Raw genomic sequence first — 23,305 nt, forward strand, 5'->3', positions numbered from 1 at the left:
GACCAGTCAATTTGGTTACTGTTTTAAACCATCTGTAACGGCTAAGTGCCATAAGAAAACGAACTTTACCAGATTAAAATCATTTTTTTAAAACTATACATTAGTAGTTAATCGACGGTGTGTCGAGACCAAATTGCCAACGCAGTACATTAATATTAATAAAAGCCTTTATTGCTATATTTACTTATTAGGTAGATAAAACTGTGAAATACTAAAAAAATAGCATAAAAAAAAGAAATACTAATAATTAATCGGAAAGCGACCAATGAGGGCCAGCTACTCTGCGCAAATCATCTTCCCATCTTTTTATTTGTCTTCCTCGTTTTATTAATCATAGCTAGCCATTCCAAAACTTTCTTCATCTATATGTTAATTATTGAATTAATGAACACAATTATTATCTGAAAAAACAGACACTTAGGAAAATTAGGCCTCCCTACTGTACTAAATTTACTGTACTTACGATGTTCTCTAATTAATGTAAACGGGTAGAATATAATTAAGCCTTATCTTGTATGCTTAGGCTCCTATGGCACTAAGGTATATTCCCAAGGGTAGATAGAAAGCGGTTTCAAAATATTTTACCGGTACTTTTCACCGGTAAAAGATGAAGGATTATGGTCACTGTGTACTGAATAGTTTTGTGATAGAATCCTATCGTTTTGGGTAACCGTTTTTCAACGTTACTCAACGACTGATAGACTAAATAATTCGCTATGCTGGCATTGGTACTCCCGAAAACCAAGTCACAAAACACGTCATCTGAGTACGAAATCCATATTAAAAACATGGTATGACCTCATTGCTGATCGCGTGATTCACATCACGAAGTAACGTGTATCTAGTTGAAAGACTAGTGAGACGGAGAAATTGTATATATTATTTTTACGCCATACTTGCAAAGACTTCCTACAATTGATTTCTACCAGTGACAGTTTATTTATTCTACGGCAAAAAAACAGTATTTGTTTACGCCATATTTAAAACTATTTTTCCACATATGTAATTCATATGAAGACGAATGTGATTCCGACCTGGTCAGTCCGCATTTTTAAAATTCTACAGTACTACTTCCATGATATGAATATTATTTAACATACGCCAAACTCGTAAAAATAAACAAATTTACACCGGAGCACATTTCTCAGACAAAAGCTTTTACTGAAAAAAATAAATGATTATATATTAACATGATAGCAGCATTCAAAACTACAGGTGTGCAAATGATGGAACGATATATGATATGGAAGTAAAGAATAGGTCTCACAATGAAGATATATAAACGTAAGTGGAAATGAGCGGCCTCATGGCAAGAGGAACAGAAAAGTGGTGAAATAAAGTATTAATTTCAATTCGACTTAGGGTCCTTCAAGAAAAGAGCGTACCAATTCTTAAAAGGCCGGCAACGCACTCTGGCATTGAGAGTGTCCATGGGCGGCGGTATCACTTAACATCAGGTGAGCCTCCTGCCCGCTTACCCCCTGTTCTATAAAAAAAAAGAAATAACAGATTAAGCCCAAGGTACTCACACAAAAAAGGAAGACCTTTTAGAAGACAGACCAGATTAAGTAAACATCAGATGGTATTTTTTTGTACTTTTTGCGGGATGTGGAGGACGCCTTTGCCTATAAAAGGAACACGCTTAAGAATTTCTGATAAGATAGAAAAATAAATGAATTTAAAGTATCTAAAAAAAATCTTTTATTATATAGCAGTAGTAATGACTGAAGAAGTTCTCTACACGTATAATTTACTTTAATAATTCTATCACGTCCTCAGACACGAAAAGCCAATATTCTAATTTTTAAAGCTATTAAAGACGTCTTTTTAGGTTATCGGAAAACCATTTAGCCATTTAACTTCACCCGGTAACCTGTAACTACACGTCAAACTGAGATTAACTCAGCTTGGGGTAATCTAACTACGAAGGGAAAATCTATTTAATAACATCTGTGAAGGTTTTTATTTACTCAAATATTGTCGAGTCAAAGTAAAAAATCATTTATTCATGTACACGTATGAACGTCCAAAATACATTAAGTTTCTAACAAGATAGCTTCTAATTTTACATTTACTGCCAGTTCTTAAATCAAGGGCCTAGAACGGAAAAAAAGAACTGGCAATAAACTTTCCGCCACTATTTTTAATCGCCAAGGTTTTTTTACACAATGTTTGTACTGCAACGCAAAAGCTGCCACCTATTTAGCTATTACGGAGGGGTTTGGTTAAAAACACTGTGATAAGAGAATTACGTATATGTTAATTACGGCTATCTGGAATAACCTTAAGTATTATTAATGTTGAAAGCATTGCTGGCAAAAAATAGATGATGTCGGCAAAAAACAAAATAGGTTGAAAAAATTGGACTTCTTCCGGTCGGGGCCGCATCTTAAGTTAATGAAATTGTGTAGGATGATTCTTTATATAACGTTATTAGTAATAATAATATTATTATAAAAATATTTTTATTGTATATAACGTTTATTAGTAATAGTAATAAAATTTTTTTACAAAAATATAATCTTAAACTGTTTGCCCAACTTTGGCAAATGCCTCCTACATTTCTCTCCACTCAGCTCTGTTCTGAGCTTTCCTTATCCATATTCATCTATCTCAGTTACGCTTTTTGAAAATTAATAATTATTATTTATTGCAAGAATATGGTACAAAAATAACATGGTGGTACCATCGAACGCATATTCTGAAACACATATGTGCAAATTTGCGTTAATTGGATTTTAAATTTTACATTAAGTATGCATGCAGACATATCAATTAGTCAATTCTTAAATGTATTTGCATCATATATAAACGTTACCAAATAATATAAATTATATTTCGTTTTATTTCACTATTGTATACTACAAAGAGTATGTGACAAAGGCATAGGGTATTAATAATATAAAGATTTATAGATGCGGTTGCGAGTTTGTTTAGATCGTGATCAGGGTATCCTTATTTACGGCTGCAGCTGAACCTAAGTTGTTCATGGCATAATGATCCTTACTACACCCATTAATAAGGAAAACTAATCCATGTTACAGAGTACGTTTAAAAAAATTCGGCTTACACACAGTTTATACGTGCCGTTTTCGGATATGGGCAATAATGTGAATTGGCCATAAACTAGAGATCTTTGTTCCGAGTTCTCGTAATTTCTTTTTGTTTTTATGTACTACGAGGCAACGGTACAATATGTAATAAACTGTATGAAGATGATTATTATTGAAGCATCATTTTACACTTACAGAAATGTTTTGTATTTTAGATTATCAAAAAGAAGTTAAATATCCTCTTTTGTTATACTTTAAACCTTTTGGATGCCAAAATATAATATAATAAGTAGAATTTTATTAAACATTTATTAGTTATATAGAAAAGTATTAATCTGGTGCCCAAAAAGAACGCACCGAAAAGAGTAAGACCACTTAGAAGATGGACAGACATGACAGAGAGAGACACTGTGCAGACACAAAAAGTGAGATTTTGAATCGTTAAAATAAACGCATCTAAAAGACATTTATACCAGAGCACATTTCTCAGACAACTTAAAGCTTTTTACTGAAAAAATAAATGAAAAGAAATACAAACGACGGTTTCTAGCTAAACCACTCATTAATTTGTAACGAGATTTAGCTCTTCTATCGTCCGTGTTTCTCAATTGCAAGAGCTGAAAAGCTTTATATAAATTCTTTTAAATTGGAGATTGCATTAATTGTAGCTCCGATAATAAGGATATTTATCCCAAAAATTTACGCCATTGTATATGTTTAAATAACTCTAGGAATAGGACAGATATGTTTCTGTTATTATTTAAAATGTTTTTAAGGCAATACAAAACACCATTCACTGAAATTAGCAGTGTTTATGTGTTATTAAAGCTTCGAACTCCATCATTCCATGTGTCAAAAATCTAAATTCTTGAAATGTAAACTGAATTCGAGTAGTAATTTTTCGATTTATTGCTATAATTTTGCTCTTTTTTACACACATATCACACCGCGGACGTGATGATCCTGCAAGCGTCGCGTCGGCCGAACCGCCACACTCGGCGTGGTTTTAGTGTTGCCAGATCAGAGGATTTCCCCCAGATTAGAGGTTTCTCAACCGAGTTAGGGGTAGAATAGGGAGATAAAATATTTGAGGGTTTTTTAAAACGAATACAGTTTTCTGCTTTTGTATATGACGCTCCTGATTTTGGAACTAAATTGTACAAACATATCGTAAGAATAGGATCCCTGTGGTTAACCGTACTAAATGTATGTTCGTTTGAGCTGTTAAGAAAGTGATTTTAATTAATATTTTAATAATTCTTAAATTACATGAAAATTCAGTACTAACACTACACAAGAAATATTATTTATTTGTATTTGAAGGCAGGGGATTTCTGGGGGAAATCAAATTAGTCTAGGGGTATATCTGATTTTAAGGCTCGCATTTTTGTATTGAGGATTGCCCAAATCATACAAACAAATGTAGCCTCGAAAACTTTCGATGAGTTTTTCAACTTGTCCATTTTTGTAGATTTGTGTTGTGTGTGTTGTGACAGTTTACTACATTCTTTTAAACACAAATCTTCCAAGACCTCATCACTTATATTTTTTTTATTTTTTTTTCTACTGAGACGCAAACTAACTGTTGTGGTCTCTGGTAGAATAAACAGAGCTGTGGAACACGTCTGATATACAGCATTATAATAGTAGTTACAACTACAGCAAATTATACAGTTAAAATGTAGTTTATTCCTTTTTTCTATCCACATTTTTATGTTATTATTATTATTATCATTATTTTGTATGTTTCGTTAGAAATAAATGTTATGTGTATGTTGATTTTCTCTTATATATTTGAGATTTGTGTACTTACATACTTATGCTTATAGAGATTCAACGAGGCGAACTCGATACTTTTGAATGAAGCTGCTGTTATCTTGAGTAATTATTTGAATCTTTCATCTTTGTGACCCTACATCCCGTTCTTAAGATTGTCTCAAGAGAAATTTGGGATTTTGTACAAAAGATGTACGGTCTGATATGTTTCATTCATGTTTAAATTGTGAGAGGTATAGTTTATATAATATTAATGAAAGTGCCTAGGCAACCCCTGTGTAAAGAAACCCTCAATTAGTTTTGGAAATATTTTATGTTTTCATTAATTTATTTAACAAAATCCTTTATTTAATAACCAAATACATACATTTTAAATATATCACTTGTGTTTTTCATGAACTTCTTCTCAATCTTGGCAACCTTTCTGGCATTTTCTATTTTTCTCCCATCTCTGGGATACCATTCTATGATGTCTTTAGTGCATTTTTCTTTCGACCCCATGATATGCCCAATTTATCAAACTCATTTAAGTTTTTTGATTTTTGTTTATATCGTTTACACGTTTTTTTCTAAGACATCATGGAATATAACAATCTAGCCTAACTTAAGACTAATATGTAATTACCTAATTTACTAAAAGGATTTAATTTTTATTAATAAGTACATCGGATATATTTTCCTTATTTTTGTGGTCATCTGTCACGTCTCCGTTCAACATACTCCATTCCATAAACTCAGGTTCTGATTGCTTTTGCTAGTGATAGGTCTGGCATGCATAAGTGAGACATGGACATGAATTGCCAATGTCAGTCAAAAAGCGTATAGTAATAGCAGCATAATAATGTGAGCTCCATTATGATGCAATACTAAATTAGTGTGCCAACGTTAAGCCCTTATGATTCCAAGATCATCAATGATGATCAAGCTTTTGTTTTAATTTATAGAAGGCTCATCTGATGTTAAGTATTATATACACTATCAATGCCAGTGGGCCCGCGAGTGCGTGCCGGCCTTTGAAGATTTGGTACGCTCTTTTTTGAAGAACAGTTAGTCAAATTGGGTAGCTGGTTCCATATAGTGGTGAGAGAGTACCTTAAAACGCTCAGTTGTGAAACGACAGACGTCGAGGTGATAGGGGTTCATATCTGCCTCGACGTCCTCAACTGAAACTTAACTGTATGTATTAATCCGAACAATTTACTTGTTTGCAACCGTAGTGCTAACTTTCGTTAGGACCAGTACATAAACCAACTTTAAGGTCCTTAATAGTATTTGTCTAGTGGCAGTCTATCAAAATTGTTAAAATATCTAAAAGACATCCATAAACACTACTGTTAATGGGACTGCTTTATTCTTCATTTTGATTAACGTTTTTGTGTATGCGACACGAAACCTCAATCCAAAATTGGAGAAAATTTGAAGTTAGTGCCGCTTATCAAAGTTAAGCTAAAGAGTTTCTTAGTATCGTATTAAATATACATAATCATTTTCATCATAATCATTGTAATCAAAGACAATACCACAGACCGCAGAAGCGTAGAGTAAATATATGTCAATCAAATGAGACGAAGATCGAGGTAAACGTTGCGGTTGAAACGTTCGCAAACTTAGTTCTAAAGACGGATTTGAATAATCTATATCCAATAGTCGGTAATATTCATTGAGATTGGGCCTAACAAAGGGTGTTTTTGTTGAGCTTTACTATTTGAATTATAAGATTGTATGTAACTGAAATATGGATAGAATATTATAAAACGATTTAAGAATGTACTTAGATAGAGGTCTGCACCGACCCCGGCAATACCTGTGCACCAAACCTATGAAGCGCTTCTTTTGTTATGAATCGTCATGTTTCAACGTATTTTTGTAAGTTATAAGTAAGTTAAGTAACGTAAGTTATACTTCTTTTGGCGCGTTAGGGAAACATGATGAGAGTTATTTTTTTCGATGCGCGCGCAGTGTCACAAATTATAGACATCATTTTTTTTTTCCTGTTGTTAGTGTCGTTTTTTCTACAAACGTAGAATAAGGCGAAAGATAAAAAAGGCGTAAAAATTACACACACTTTATTTAATTATTTGTTAATTTTCTCCAGTTTTATATACTTATCTATTCTCCTAAATAGATAAAATCAGTTTGCTTCCGCTTATTTATTCAGGAAGAGGGACGGACGTAACTCCTCCGGCATCATCTTAAATTAATGACAGACAAACAAAGTAAAATTAAACCAATATCGTAACTATTATCTTGGAAGACTTACTTAGCAATCTCCACTTCAAAAAATATGTTATTGTGTAAGTGTAACAAATTTATTTCGGTGGCGTATTAACTTGGCGTCCGTCTGCGAAGAGTGCGGCACTGCTTAGAAAAGATAAAGTAATAGAATATTTTCTGTTAATTATAAAAACTAATATGTAGTTCTATATTTTTAGTTGAAATTTGGCCATACATAAGCTATATTTAAATAATAGTTTTGACGACTGTCAAGATGAGATTGTCTCCTGACAAATTAGAATACGATCAATTGACTTTATACTAAAATAATCATCAGTTGTATGCGCTTTAATCAGCAGTTTGATAAAGTAAAACACAGTCGGTCGTTCCGCGCCAAGCTTTTGAATTTTACACAGCTTAGTGTTTATTTATTCAAGTTCAGCACGTTATAGGGACATAATGCTATATTTACAGTATATGTTACAAGCTATTTTTTAGAAAACACATACAAATATGGTATATAATTCTTTAAAAAAATACAATTATTACACGTCCGATTTCAGAATTTACTTAGCAAAAATTATTAGTAAAACAGCTGATTAGGAATCAGATAGTCACATTGCTTTTTTTAAATTGATCAATCCTCGAATATTGGCGAAGAATTCGAATGAGAAGTGAATGAACTCTATCCAATTAAATCTTAATTCTATCCATATAAAAAATAAACTCAGTAAGATATTGGTTGCTAATTAGATGACGATTCAATTTCAATACGGTTTACCCAGGTATAATATGATGCATATATAATATATTATATGTAATATGCACATGGCAAAAAAATACCGTTTATAGCTTACCTACGAAGAACTTAATTAATTTTTACTATATAAATTAAGTGAAAATTAACTCTTAAGTAATTATATAATAAACTATTCGATTAATAATATGAAACGTTTCGAAAATATAGATAAAATATTCAATTCCTCTTAAAATGCGCAACTTTACAGAATAAAGTTTGAAATAAAATATTAGTGTTGAGTTTTCATTCCCAGAGGCGACATCGTATTTTTCATTTAAACTTGTATTATATCTCTTGTGACACACAATATTCTAGTTTTATGATATTTGTTTGATATCATTGTTTGTATTGTCATGCCGCCTGTCAGTTGTCATTGTGACAAGTCATCATAAGCATTAAAACCTCTTTGTAACTTTTTATGTAGGTTCAGCATTTATAATACTGAGTGAACCTTGAGTATAAGATTCTTAACCCAGGAGTCCTGGGTTCGAACTCTAGCTGCCTTCTTATGCATTTTTATATACACGTCAATGCTCGGATAGAAAACATTGTGTCCTTTTAAACCTATAAATGAAAATGACAAAGAAACAGTCTTATGCCTGATTGAAGGCGGAGCTTTCATGTGAATTAACACGTGTAATGTGTCAACGTCTGTTAAAAGGTTTGGCCTTGTTAAACAAACCTGGCAGATTATAATTAAATATGTTGATTTTTGTTTCACTAAGACGTTACATCACTACTTAAGGAGACAGTTGATGTCTGATGCTGAATACAATTATTTTATAATAAAACTTAAGTCTATCAAAATTCTTACACGGAAAATCGACCCGAGAATCTTTGGGTAATGCACAAACAAAATCAAAGTTATTTTATCAGCGTTATATATGTGCAATCAACAAAAATAGAATAGCAGTATTATTTTTTCACATTTCCTCTAAAAATATTATTTCAATTTAGCTAGCGAGCCGCGTAAAGGGCAAAGGCGAGAAATTGATTGCGCGTAAACAAAAGACAGACGTAGAACACACAATGACGTGGGTCTGTTATTTATGTGGTTATATAATACTTTGTGGACTTACGTGACATTGATTTATAGACGATACATAACTATAGATAATAAACTTAATCACATACTACTGTTGACTTATGGAGCCTGCGTTCAATCTTATTGCAATTCTTAATATTGCTCATCTGTTAGAGGACGCTTGGTCCAGGCCACATTTTAAATGTAAAGTTTCAATGCATTTAATATTTTTAATAGGGCGCAAATCAGCAGAAGGCTTATATTCATGGGATCTCTAAATGTCAGTGTTTTAAGAATTGGTATGCTCTCTTCTTGAAGAATTCAAGAGTCATAAGCTAAAATTTTCAAAATTTATATTATTCGTAGGACGTAATGGAAAGGTGCATAATTTTTAAGACACACACATCAGTCTTAATTAAAAATGAACAAAAAATATACAATCTAATACCTTCACGGAATTTTCTCAATTCTCTTGTGCAATTCTGTTTATGTTTCATGATAACACTTTAACTAAAGCCCACATAATGTATAAAAGAATGGTAATTAAAAAAAATAATTAATTTAAGAATAAATTTAAAGTTCCGTGACCTGTACATACCAATCATTAATTGTTTTACAGAAAATCAAATCTAACTTGAGTTATTTAGTTTATATATTAACAAAACAAGAATATTGTTTAAACCAAAGGCTGCGAAGTCACTGTTATAATATTCTATTCACACAAACGTCTCGAAATTGCATTGCAAAGAACAAAGCGTAGGAACTACTTATCACACCGCAAAATTGAATTTCATCTCTCCCCGCACTCCTCCCATTTGATTTATCTTTTGTATTCAACCCACGCTCATAAGTGCACCGAAGAAAATGTGCAAGAAATGACACGAATCTTTCGCAACTCGTAAAAGCTTTGAAGTATTGTAAACGTAGTTAAAAATAGCGGAAAATGTGTATCTTATACATTCAAGACTTGTTTCTTTTTTGTTATGAGATCTCGTAATTGTGTAAGCTGCCTTTTGCATTATGTGACAAGGTTTTGTCTTTTTTATTGATAAAAAGAATTTTAAATATTACATATATATGATTATATCTGACCTTTTTCTTGTACGATGAAGGATAAATCGTAATACCGATATATCTTTTATCTAAAATATATATAAATTTCCAACGCGTGTCGGAAGTTTGTAGTTTTGTATATTTTTTATGTATGTACAGTATGTAGATTGCCCGCTTTCAAAAAATAGTATATTTATATCTTACATATATAATTTAAGTAAGAACATTTTAAACATTAGCAATATCATTTTCGTAATTTAAAAACCGCAAACAAAATAAATCGGATTAAACGTAAAACAATTTGGTACCGTAAAAATATTTGATTTTTCTCTTAGAATAATTTCGTTTCATACTACTTGTATAAAAATCATCAAAGGCAAATCACTCAACAAACAAGGATCAATTTTATGCAGTACTATTAAGTGCCCAGACTGAAACTGTTGAGCTGATAATATTATGTTTCTGTTTGATGTCATTCACACGTACGATTCGCCAAATACGAACGCTATACGTAATTCCAGTAATTTTATAATAGCCAATCTATAATAGATTTTTATTATTTTAAAATAAAATCCAAATCTTGGAGTTAAGTAATATTATTCTACTATGAAATACTATGAAATTTGGAGTTTTAATGAAAGAAAATAATTACTAGGATCGTATTCTTCAGTTCAGGTTTACCTACCTACTTTAAAACTAATTTAAATGACACACATTAACATTTGTTAATTATATAGCTATTTGAGAAAAGTCTCCAAATGGTAGGTAAATTGTTAAAACAAATATGAATTTATATGAGGGTTTTATTAGTATGTATTACATTCAAATTATCGTTGTTGTTTAGTTATCAGTTTTTGGAACATCGAAAGGATTTGATTGGATTGCCCAGGAAACGATATTAAATTTAATATTAAACTAATAAAAAAAATTACCTTTGAATATCCCTATGCAATTTCCTACAACGTGATACATAATTTACTCATGTGTTCATACCAATTAATAAAAGTTTTATGTGAATCAACCCACGCATTCTGTTTAACGATGTGTACTTTTTGTATTTTATTCCACTTTAAATGCTGTTTCTATTGAATTGTGATTAAGTTCCGAGAAATATAGCAATTGCAGCGATAAACAACTACTTAAATAAATATGGTGTATTTGCTGCGACCGATATATCTAGGCTTAATTAGCCGAACACAAAATTTGCTTTGGATTAATATATTGAGTAGTGCGAAAAAAGTTTTATTCGTAAAAATGCAGATTTTCATTTGTACGTTGAATCTATGTATTAGCCCCTTAATTGTGACAAACACATTTCCATGTCTCATTAATTATTTCTTTATGAGCAGGTTATGACGATGCAAAGGTACTTGATAAACGTCGCCGTTTAAGTTTCTGTGGGAAACTGGCGTAGGAATGCCATAATGTGTGACTATTGATAGATTTATTCAATGTGATTGGAATTTTCGTGTAAAATTTTTCGGTTTGATTTTACAAATACCAGTCATGCACATTGTTTTTGCTCTAAATCACTTGGACAGTAAAAGAAAATGTATGACATAGAAGTCTAATGAGATAAACAATAATGATTTATTCTTTTTAGGTGGCCGCAATGGCGTCATTAGTACGAAAATAGCCGGACCGCGGCGATGGAGCTGACGTAATGGAGGAAGACGAACGGCGGTTCTCGTTTCCGCCTCCGGCGCCGCTCCACTCGCCAGGGGAAGAGATAGACGGGTCTCGCCTCCTCGGGGAGATAGTCCGGACTCTAGAAGCTACTAATCCCGAAGCCGCTGCGCCCCTGGTAGCTTCACAGTCCAAGGATGCCCTCGATACGGAATGTGAGAAGCCTCGCCGTGAGGAATTGCGGATTCCTTTGGATGTCACGTTCTCAGAGCCGCCTCTGGGACGTGGCGATGAGCCTAGGGCGGTTGTCACGCCTTTCACGCGTGAGTCAGCTAAGCGAGCTGGGTCCCGTGGTGCCCAATTGGTCAGGGAGTTCGGCTTCATGCCGCGGAGGCGACTCAGCGTGGAAGACGGAGCTCGACTGCCTAGGAAATATGAACCGTTCCCGCCCAAGCTCTATGGACGACCGCTGGAGGAGATCGATAATTTTATTTATGATGAGGTAAGTTTAGTTCCTAAGTTAATTTATAACTAGTTTATAATATTCGCCTTCATTTGTTTGCCAACATCACTTTCTGTAATTCTGTATGATGTTTTGTCCTTATCTAACTTTTTTAAACGCAGTATATTCTTTATCCAAGTGTAGTGTTTAGTACGTCAATTTTCTAAAAATATATTAAGGCTCCATTAAATTCAAAAGCTATTTTTTTCGACTCTCATTACTATTATAAGTATTATAATTCTGTGTTCTCATGTTGATATTTTTCACAATAGTATTTATGAATTTAAAAAGTGTCGCGGTGCAGACTTTCAACCTGAATATTTTTTTTATCATTGTATACCTACTGTATGTAATGGTTAATATGTAGGTAAACCAGCACTGAAGATGCCACTAAAATGCTGTGTACACATATTATGTTCAAAAGTTATCTAGTGTGTAATAACGGTATGTATTTAATCAATCTGTTTTCTGTTTCTGTACCAATATATTTAAAAAAAACATAAAAAAATATGAAAGATTTGAAATGAGTGCTTTAAGTAAAACACAATTAACCTGAAGCTGCTATGGTTTTATTGTGATTATTTTGGGAACAATGTAATGTTTACGTAAAGTATAATTCTCATATAAGTGATTTTTTTGTCTTTTTTGAGAAATAAAGTCATTAAACCTAAAACGTAAAGCTAAACTTAATATAAAAAACAGAAACAGCTACAATGTAATATTTACGTAAAGTATAATTCTCATATAAGTGACTTTTTTGAGAAATAAAGCCCTTAAACGTAAAGCTAAAAATAAAAACAGAAATAGCGCTCGCCTACTATTGATTGTACAGAGTGGACTGACCTCATGTTCCACCGTCATTTGCGATATGATATTTGTACCCACGTTTAATGATTTCGTCTGGGCGAAGAAATTAGTGAAGCAAGAGATATCTCGTATATGTCAAGTGCCCTTTTGGAATTCACGATAAATAGAATGAAAATATCTGTCCAGAATTATTTCAGGTTTCTGATTATTTCATATATCGAAGTTTTTAAATTCTCAATATTACGAGAATGTGATTAGAACATATAAATAAAATAAAAATAAAAAAGCCTTTTATTTCTTACAGCAGAACAAGAAGTTGAATCAATTAATTATACTTACATACTAGTGTTAGTTTTTCCTACATTTAAATTATTATTCTTCTGTAAAAACTCGTCTATAGGTAAAGGCCTTCTCCAAAGATAGCCAGTCTTCTCTCATTGGGCTGCCTAGATCCAGTTGGGACCAGCTGTTTTTTATTTCGTCTTTCCAGCTAGCCACAGGTCTACCTCTCTTTCTTTTTCCCTGTGGACCCGCCGTGGATTAGAACATATAATAGTTAGTATTTATGCTAAATGACTATTTGGTGCATTAAAAATTACACAATTAGTCCGCGGACGCAACGACCAAATCTCCGAGTCTCAATTGCTTAGTTCGTAATATTTTAGGTAAGTTTGTTATGGTAACTAAGCTGTTTGACAATGGCAAGAGACCGGACAGTATGACTTTGATTCCATGGACAATGGGCCTTGTTCTGGTTTGGGATGCAACTTGTTTAGACACACTGGCCCCTTGCCATCTACACGGAACCAACAACAAAGCCTACAACTACAGGGTTCTAGGCTCTAAATATGTCCCAATGTATTTTGTCCCAATCGGTATCTTCTTTATGTCCTATAACCCCTAGGTGGGGCAGAGGGCGTCCACAGCGAGCATCCATCCCGTTCGGTCTTGCGCCTCGTGTTTCACCTTTTTTTTTTTTTTTTTTTCTTGAATCGCTGTTTTTCAGGCAAGCAGGAGATTAGCCCACTGTGCCCTAGTCTGATAGTGGGGCTGCCACTTTAAAGCTTCCAGACAGGTTTTATGCGGGTTACCTCCCTAGTGAGTAGATTCTGTTTTAATCTTTTTTTAATTCTGCGCAGAATGCTCGCCTTTTGCCCTGCATCCTTAGCTCAGCTGCAGCTCTAGGTAGTGGGCACGCGGAAGCGTGGCTGCAGCAGGTCCCAGGGTGGACGACTAGGACGTGGATGACTCGGACTGGCCGGGGTTCTGCTTACATTAGTGTTCCACTACATAACACAGCAGATGGTTTTATTTGGCTTTTTATAGGCAATGCTGACCTCACTTCATCAGCGATTCCCACCAACACCATCCCCAACTTCCCACCCCAATCGGTATACCTAAAGCTTTTTAGTGATTTATCAAAAAGGTTAGTCAACATCACAGGAGACCGGAGGGCTGGCAGCTAGCTTGGTCAAATAATTAGTCCTGCTATTTAAAGGGGGAACGCTGCCGGTATAAGACTGAGCCTTTTTAGGGAATTATCAAAAAGGTTAGTCGACATCACAGGAGACCGAAGAGCTGGCAGCTGCTTCGGACAAAGAATAAGTCTAGATATTCAAAGGGGGAACGCTGCCAGTATCTTCGGAACCTTGCCTAAATCGACTCCCTTTAATCATATATTTTAGTTATTACTTTTTAAGGTTATTATATTAGAATATTAGCTGTTTGATGCTTATCTAATATCAAATTCTATAGAGATGTAATTTTGCTTCTGTTTAGTACCAAGAAGCTGCTCATGTTCCATACAATATTTTAAATGTTCTATACTATAACGGAATGATGTTGCATACAGATGCTTTTTAATAAGTATTCTTAGTACTGTGAAGTATTCCAGACCTGATATTGAATTATATTCTTACACGTATATACAATAAAAAGTAATGTAAGCACTTGTTTTTACGGCAAATGTTTCGTAGTGTGCGTACGATGTTACGCCGCGGCCGTTACAGGCTAAAATTGCGAGCTGTTCCGGCCGTAATGTCTCTTAATCGGTCTGAAACGAGATGTATTTTATCGAATTATGTCTATAAAAGTATGTTTTTTTTTAATATTAAGAATAACTGAATTTTAATAATACATAAATAAAAATTCAGGTAATATGTATAGTACGCCCTTGATTATTATTTAAATAATGTGTTATAATATATATTATAGCTGAGTAAAGGTCACTGGTGACAGGAAGTAACATACGAGCTCTTCTAGAACCGGCAAAGGTGACTTTAACCATCTTTGCCAATTGCGATTAGTTTGACTTATAGCAATACCTTCATTTTCGTTCCGTATGTGCAGGCCTAATTCTAAAAATTTGAATGGATATCGTATACATGTATCCGTGCTTGGGCTGAATCCCGAAGCGTTGCGTAGAGATGTTGGGATATGCATTTTCCACCGCATTTACTATGAAGAGCGTGCAGAGGAGTTTTTCAAGTTAATACCTGCAGCTGTGTTTCGCAGGCTGAATACGAAATTCCAACGGTATCATATCGACATCTACCTTTCACAAGTAGGTTTTTTTGAAGGCAGTTTCTGTCGCGTACTATCGCTATGTGGAACCAGCTGCCCACTAAAGTATTTCCGCATCAAATCGACTTCAGGTCCTTCAAAAAAAGACCGTACCAATTATGCAACTCGCAATTCCTCAGTCATTGAGATTATCCGGAAGGCGGTATCATATAACATCAGGTGATGATTCATTGCGAACTGAAAGAATGAGCCCCTCATGTTGATGTAAAGAATTACTAGTTTTATATTATCGTTTAAATTGGAAAGACCTATTTGTGTTAACCACAGTTCACAAAACGGATACGGATGTCAGAGCTTATCGGCTGACCGCTTACCTGTTGCACAAACAGAAAGAAAATTCAATGTAAATAGGGATTTATTTGCTGAACCGTCGCATCTAATCTATTTCAGTGCACAAAAGGAAATATTTTCATTCTGCGTTGCTGACTCTTGCCTTCATGTTTAACGATAGTAAATGCGTTTGTTTCAAATTAGGTAATGAGGTACATAATAAATTTTAAAATATCAGATACGTTTTTTTATTGATGAAAATAAACAGTACAAATGAGGTTATATGTGAAGGGCCAGTAATGGCCACACAGTTTAGACATTAATGACAAATGACATATATACCATTCGAGACTTTTAATGAGTGACAAAAATTTTTAGACATTTGTTTAATAAAGGATTCAAACTCAAAATAACTTTTTTCATATACACTTACACTACACTAATGAACGTCAGAAAAGCAGTTAAATTAATTGTAAATGTAAATTTACTGTATGTTACTTAAGTTACATATGTATGTAAGTGTATATATTCTGAGGAAAAAAATGTTAGCGAAACCTATGGAAGAAGACAACTTGATCATAAAATTTAAAAATTAATATGTTATTTTCACACTATATAAAAGACTTATTTTAATATTTAATTAACATACAATTCCATAACTGGATTTAAATTCGATTTAGAGTAAAATTTTCGTTAGATACACATCTGTAACACTTTTAATCGTAACGTATAATATCTCTTCATTAATCTGTCACGAATTCAAAATGTCATTTAACATTCTTTTTAAATAAAGTTCACAAAAAAGAGTGCGACTTACAATAATTATGGCTAATAAGTAATATTATGTTGACTTAATTTTCTACAACACTAATTAATAGCCTATTGCTCAGGCAAGCTTCATTAACAGTCTTAGTGCTCTATAATATTTGGACACTACGTTCCTGTGTCTGAGATACCGTACTTGCACTAACTACTACAGTAGCTTTACTAACTCAAAGATTTAGTTCCCTTTAGGCGTCTCATACCTGTCGTCTTAACATTTACTAAATAAAGATGTAGAAAATATACAGGAAAGTTTATGAAATACCTTAGTTTTAAACAGAATTAATATTTTGAAAGCGTACGGATTCTTGCAACTACTTTAATTAAGACTCATTGGAGTATCGAGTTGTCGTAAATTTATCTATGAGAGCGGAAGCACCACAGAAATTACTACCATAAACGACAACACATTAGCAATAGTTCCACGTGTATAAACACGAATTATCGTATTTCGCCTATGATTCGGGTTTATGCTATGACATTAATTATGAGTATGTTGATGTTTTCCCTTTTCCAAAGAGGATATGACGAAATATTGAAGAGGCGGGAAGACCTAGATTTTGTTCAGCACTAACAATTTAGCAGTTTTAATTTCAGTTTTGTTTTTTGTTCATTATTGTACTTATGTTTTCTGTTTCATATATTTTGTTTATCAATGTTTTGGCTTAGTGTATTCATAACGCGTTTTCTTTTAATAATATGGACATGTAAAAGTAAATAAAGGAATGATAATATTAATATTTAGCGCTGCAAGCAATACTCTTCACGTTTAATATGATACTTAGGGGCTATAGCCATTTGAGTGGAACTCAGCTATCTAAATGTTTCCTCTGTTTGCGGCTTATCGTGGACGTTTCAAAGGAATGGACATCGAGTATTTGCGACCATCGCTTTTGTAAATGCAAAAGCCATTTCATGGCGCTTCGTTTGATCGGGATTTTCACCCCAGCTTTTACCAAAGGTGTTAATATTATACAAACTCGATTTATACGTTAGAAATTTTAATATACAATTTTAGTAAAAAAATATGAATAGTCGACTGTAAACAAAAAGTACTACATAAATACATATTATATACATATAACACTGCAGTAAATATAAAATAATTTATATAATTATTTATGACAATTAACAACTTTATGCCAGGTAAGGAAAATGATGCAGGTTATTATATTATATTTGCTTTAGCACCAAAAACTCGACGGCGTGTGTCAGGCACAGGGGGCTGATCACCTACTTGCCTATAAGACAAGACTAATAAACAGATACAGAAATATGAGACCCAGACCTAAATATACTTCCTATTTATCTATATCTGTGCCACTGATTTTTTATTACTAATTGGAGCAATATACTTTTATATCATTTACAATATAAGAAATTAATTTGTGAGTATAATCAAATGATTCGTAGAAAACAACATGCATGGATTCCCGATAAATAATGTTAGAAAAAGTACACCTACAGTAAAAACAAATCAAATTAATTATAATATTAAAGATTTATTAAATTTATGAGAATTGATTAATTATTTAATTTATTACACAATCATATGGGGTTATGACAGTTTAAAGTTTAAACACAGAGGCTCCCAAGGTGTACAAGAAATATTCATTTGATTTTTTTTAATGAAACCGCTATACTTTGCTACGATCAAAACAACAGCTTACAAGATAATAAATTTCATAAAGCCATCAAGAAGTAACTTCAGCCTGGGTCCTATAATAAACTTTTAGAGTACATACTTGAGTTTTATTCCTCCAAACAATTTCGAAGAGGTTTTCGCAAAAAACAAATGGGGGCGAGTGCGTGCTCGGAATATAAATTTGCTTTTTGTTTTAGATGTTTTTTTAATAAATTCATATAAGAACAAATACGTGCAAAAAATATCTTAATTTAATGTAGAATTTATATCAGACATAAATTAAAAATAGTAAAATATAAAAGTTGCCCAACACGCAATTCTTAAGGTATCCTATAGGAATCCTTTCCGCTACTCAACATCCAAATTGTACAATGAAACAAAACTTTAACCTGTAAGAAAATTATAGCAATATGCATTTTTTTTGGAAACAAACACCCGCCGCACCAAATTAAACAAAACACAATCTAATAAGCAAATCAAAAATCGCATTTTCTTCACCCAATGCTTCTTGTCCTCCTGGGGCCCTTTCATTTTTTTATCAGCCCTAAGGCTTTGAGCGAATTTGTGTGGTGCTGTCATGTGGAGTGACTTCCCATTAGAAGTATCTACTTATCTTCTGCCTAGAGCTACTGCCGGTCTAGCTCTAGAATATGGAGACGTTTTATTCGACATACTGTCTAATGGTGAGTTAGCGAGCAAGTTTGTTCGGATGAAAAATCGCAGCCTGCGTTTATTCCAAGTTAAAATTGTGCGTATGTTCTATTCTAGTAAACTTATCACTAGTCTTATACAAATACATAATACTTTCATGAATATATTGCAAGAGGAAGGTAAGTATATTAATTTCCTTGAATTTATCTCTCAGAGATTCCCTACATTTGAAATTATAGATTGCACGAATCGGTCTCTTCTGCAGAATAAAAATAGATTCACCATTATAATAAAACATAAGTCATTAAGTTGTGAATGTAACTAAATAAATCTAGCTGTAACCAGTTAGTAAGCGATGGTACAATAAATACGCATTAATGTTTATTAATTTTGTGTGTAAAAACCACTCCAGTAAATCATACAAATTGAGCCTATATTTACGGCCACTACACCTCAAATCAAAATGCAACGTTTTTGGACCACGTCCAAGCCAACATTCATAGATTCATGGCCCTCAACTATGAGACCACTTGAATTTCAGTGCTGAAGTTTAAGTTGATCGGTTTGTGAAGTAGATTTTCTTTTCACGTCTTTAGTACTCTCAAAGCTATTGTTCTTTAAAGTGTTAAAATGTTGATAGTCATTGGCGGTATTTGTACTTTGTGACTTGCCGATATTTGACCGAGTTTTTGTTTGAATTGGCAGTACAATTTTGGTATTTTTTGTGTTGATTGAGCGATTAAATTTTCCAGTATTATGTCGATTTTGAAATATATATTTTTTAACAGTTCTAATGTTACATATAATACATTTACGTAATTAAATGACAAGGAGCGCACTGGCGGGCTTATCGTTTTCAAGCGATCTCTTCCATTTAAATTATGTGAGAAAAAAATTGATAAGCAAGAAGGGCAAAAATACATAAAACATATTTAAAATATATGTTAACCGGAAAATATTAAAAAATATATATTTGTTTTAACTACGATCACAAAATGTAGCAAAATTGCAGATACCGCGTTAACTTGTGTTAACAATGAAGACGTAATTAAAATTAAACAATAAATTTTATCTTATGTCCGACATAAGTTTACTTTCGAAGATAACAATATTTTTTTCTTGATGATTATTCTTGAACTTAAATAGCATTCACTATACACTACTTAATTACAGATGGGATTACAGATAACGCTGTCCTGCGAAGGATATCTCAGTCACAATGATTAAAGATCATACATTAAGCTGTCCGCTAAATTAACGAGCTGATAAGTGCGATGTAACATATAAAATAGCTAATAAGTATAGTATTTCTGCAAATACCCCTGTATTTGCAGAAATACTATATCCCTATCTAGGCTCTGAATATGATTTTGTCCCATTCGGTGTCGAGACCCTTGGTCCGTGGGGTCCTAGCGCGTTAAGGCTTTTTAGGAAATTATCAAAAAGGTTAATCGACATCACAGGAGAACGAAGAGCTGGCAGCTACGTCGCACAAAGAATTAGTCTAGCTATTCAAAGGGGGAACGCTGCCAGTATCTTCGGAACCTTGCCTAAAGGAACTCCTTTTAATAATATTTTTTAATTATTAAATTTTATGGTTAGTTATTAGGTACATTTTTAAATAGCTTATGTAATAAACATATTCGTTTTTACGATCTTTAATTTACATTTGAAAGATCTTATAAAACTCATTTTTTTTAAACGCTTCTGGGTAGAACGCATTGCTGTTCTATAAAATTAAGCGCAATATTTCATATGAGTAGACAAACTGTGAAAGCATGGAAAGTAAACATAAAGTAGAATTGTACGGAAGCATTAAGGCGCAGTACATTCATATAAATGCTTTTTGCAATTAGCGCCATTTCACGTAGAAAATATGCATCAAAAGCACCGCACTGTATATTATAATTCACAGCATTTTTATTCACATTTTCGTTACTTTTGTTTTCACGAATTTAAAAATTAAACAAGCTTTTTAACGTTGAATGGACAACGTTATAATTTAAGTTATGTTTTCTCAATTATTCCGTGTCCCCGTTCGTTTAATATTTTTTAAAGTGGTGACTAAATTAGTGATTGCTTTGCTGATTGATATTATACATTTGATTCAAGTCTTTCCTTATTCAAAATATTATAGGCCTTTAACAGAAAATTGTTTGTTTAAAATTTTGAAAATGATTTCAAAATAAAAATAGATGTATTGTTTAAAGAAAACACTTTTTTACCGGATTGAAGCTGTTTTATTGTAAACTTAGAATTACTTAACATATTTTTTTATCCGACGTTTCGCGTGCTTTACAGCGTGCGTGGTCATGGTGACTACTACTACTACTACTACAAGATGTATTGATTCGCCGGAATCCTATTCCAGGTATTCCGATTCCAAGGAGTCCAACATTGGGCCAACCAAGAACCGTGCAATCGGGCAAATGTTCTCACCCCCTTTAAAGAAGATATTTAAAATATATCAACTACGAGATCATTCTATCGAAGTCTTTCTCTTATCATTTTTACGGTATGGTTAAGGTGAAGGAAGTTTAGACTTTCCACCTGTGTGAAGCACCAAGTTACGCTTATAAAAAAGTTTTGTTAAACAACTGAATAAATGTATTGAATTATTTGACAAAAGTTCGCAATAAATAACACGTCAACGTTTCCGATTTTATTTCGACGGGAATATAAAATAATTTCACACAAAACCTAAATTTTTATTCGATCAATCATTCGACGTTCGTTGCAGCTTGTTTTTAATTGAAAGTTACAAATAAATTCCGATAAAATTTCTATTAGTGTTGTTAAGTTTTGATATTTTGGATGAAACGATCACTTTTTTACTACTCGTAATAGATAATAATGTATAATAAATGTTCTGTGACATAAATATAGATCACTTTTTATATGAAATATTGAAACTACAGTTTTATACACATGCATGAAAACAAAACATTGATGACTTCACATATCATACGTCAAAGGACGAAGATATATTTTAGAAAGTCATCCCTTGCCGAAAAAATATGAAAGTAATTTAACTCATAACAAGTGTACAAATTAAAATAATTTAATTAAGGTGAAGTTGTCGCCTGGAATGCTGTCTTTTACAGTATCGACATATTTATATGTTATCAGAGTAAGTTCACCGTACCGATTGTATATATTATATGTTTAATAATATATACTATATTATATTTTATTATTCTCGATATTATCGTATTGACATAGTCTGTAAAGATAGTGTACGTTTTTGCAATAATACTAAGTAGGTTAAGATAATTGTTAATATATAAACTTGTAATATTGTATATTTGTGCGGGAAACAAATAACTCGTCAATATCAGGGTAAAGGTTGCTAAAACCAAGATGACTGAAGTGGGTTATAGTTAATATAAAAATAATTAGAAAAGATATGTAATAAAAAATAATGTCATTCATTAACGCAATGTTATTTTCAAAATGATTTATATAACTATGATTCGAGTGCTTTACAGTTGTTGTGTACTTCATTCAGATAAGATATATCATATATGTGATTGAACAAATAAACTTCTTCGGTTAGTTTGTGTTTTTTTTTTATAGAACAGGGGGCAAACGGGCAGGAGGCTCACTTGATAGGTCTTTTGGTATTATGTTCTATGAAATACACACGATACAGAATTTCTGTGAGATTGTATGACTGAATACTTTAAAGATATTAATCAAAGTTCAAGTCAATGGTATGTATTCTAGAGGTTAGAGATTAAGAAGCTTTCCACGAATGACTAAAAGCGCTGGTTCAATAGTTTGGAAAATTGAAAAGTGGGTGGCGTCGTGCTCTCGACTCGGAGAAACTAACCGAGACTAAGAATTAACATTAAAGAGATTTATATGTTTTGTTTCACGACTTCATCGCCTTCAAGTTGTATTACAAGTTTTGCAACATAGCGAAAAATGTTATGTCAACTTTATTCATATTGAATCGCAAACATGTCTTTTTTTCGTAATAAAAAGGCCATTTAGTTAATAAACATATATTTTCTTACGATTCATTAAAATGGCCCTTGTAGGCATTAAAAAGTATTAAAGTTTGCTTCAAATTGTTTAATAGGCGTAAATTGAATAAAATTCACAAAATGAAAATCGGCTTATTCTATAAAGCGTGAAATATTATTTAAGGATTTTCCAAGTCAAAAATTCCATTGTAATAGCAACGAAGGTATTATTTTTGCCCGAATCTGTACATTTTTAATGATGTTTCTTCAGTTTAATATTTAACGACTGGATGGAAGATACCTTTGTACTTTATTACGTTATACCCTTTCGCATTGTATTTTACTAAGGAATTATTGAACGTTTCAAATTAAGGTAATTTGAAACATTATTGCACTCGTTCACAATGGTACCAAGTAAAATCTGTATAAATTGAAACTGCAAAATATTTAGCTACGCACAAGACTCGTAGACGGCTGCACCGATTTGAATGTTTTTATTTTCTTGAACTCTT

At 32.7% G+C, this 23,305-nt stretch overlaps 1 protein-coding gene across 4 annotated transcripts in view; it reads left to right on the plus strand.

Moving 5' to 3' along the window:
* The window catches only part of LOC110994432 (sodium channel protein 60E), a 121,746-nt gene that overhangs the window by 29,012 nt on the left and 69,429 nt on the right, over window positions 1–23,305 (plus strand). For all 4 annotated transcript variants that reach the window (XM_045634732.1, XM_022261056.2, XM_045634739.1 and 1 more), the window contains exon 2: window positions 11,523–12,047. In XM_045634732.1, the coding sequence (XP_045490688.1) occupies window positions 11,583–12,047 (465 nt within the window). In that variant the 5' untranslated portion in view covers window positions 11,523–11,582. The remainder of the gene's footprint in view (window positions 1–11,522; window positions 12,048–23,305) is intronic.

This window comes from Pieris rapae, chromosome 1 (assembly GCF_905147795.1).
Source record: "Pieris rapae chromosome 1, ilPieRapa1.1, whole genome shotgun sequence".
NCBI lineage: Eukaryota > Metazoa > Arthropoda > Insecta > Lepidoptera > Pieridae > Pieris > Pieris rapae.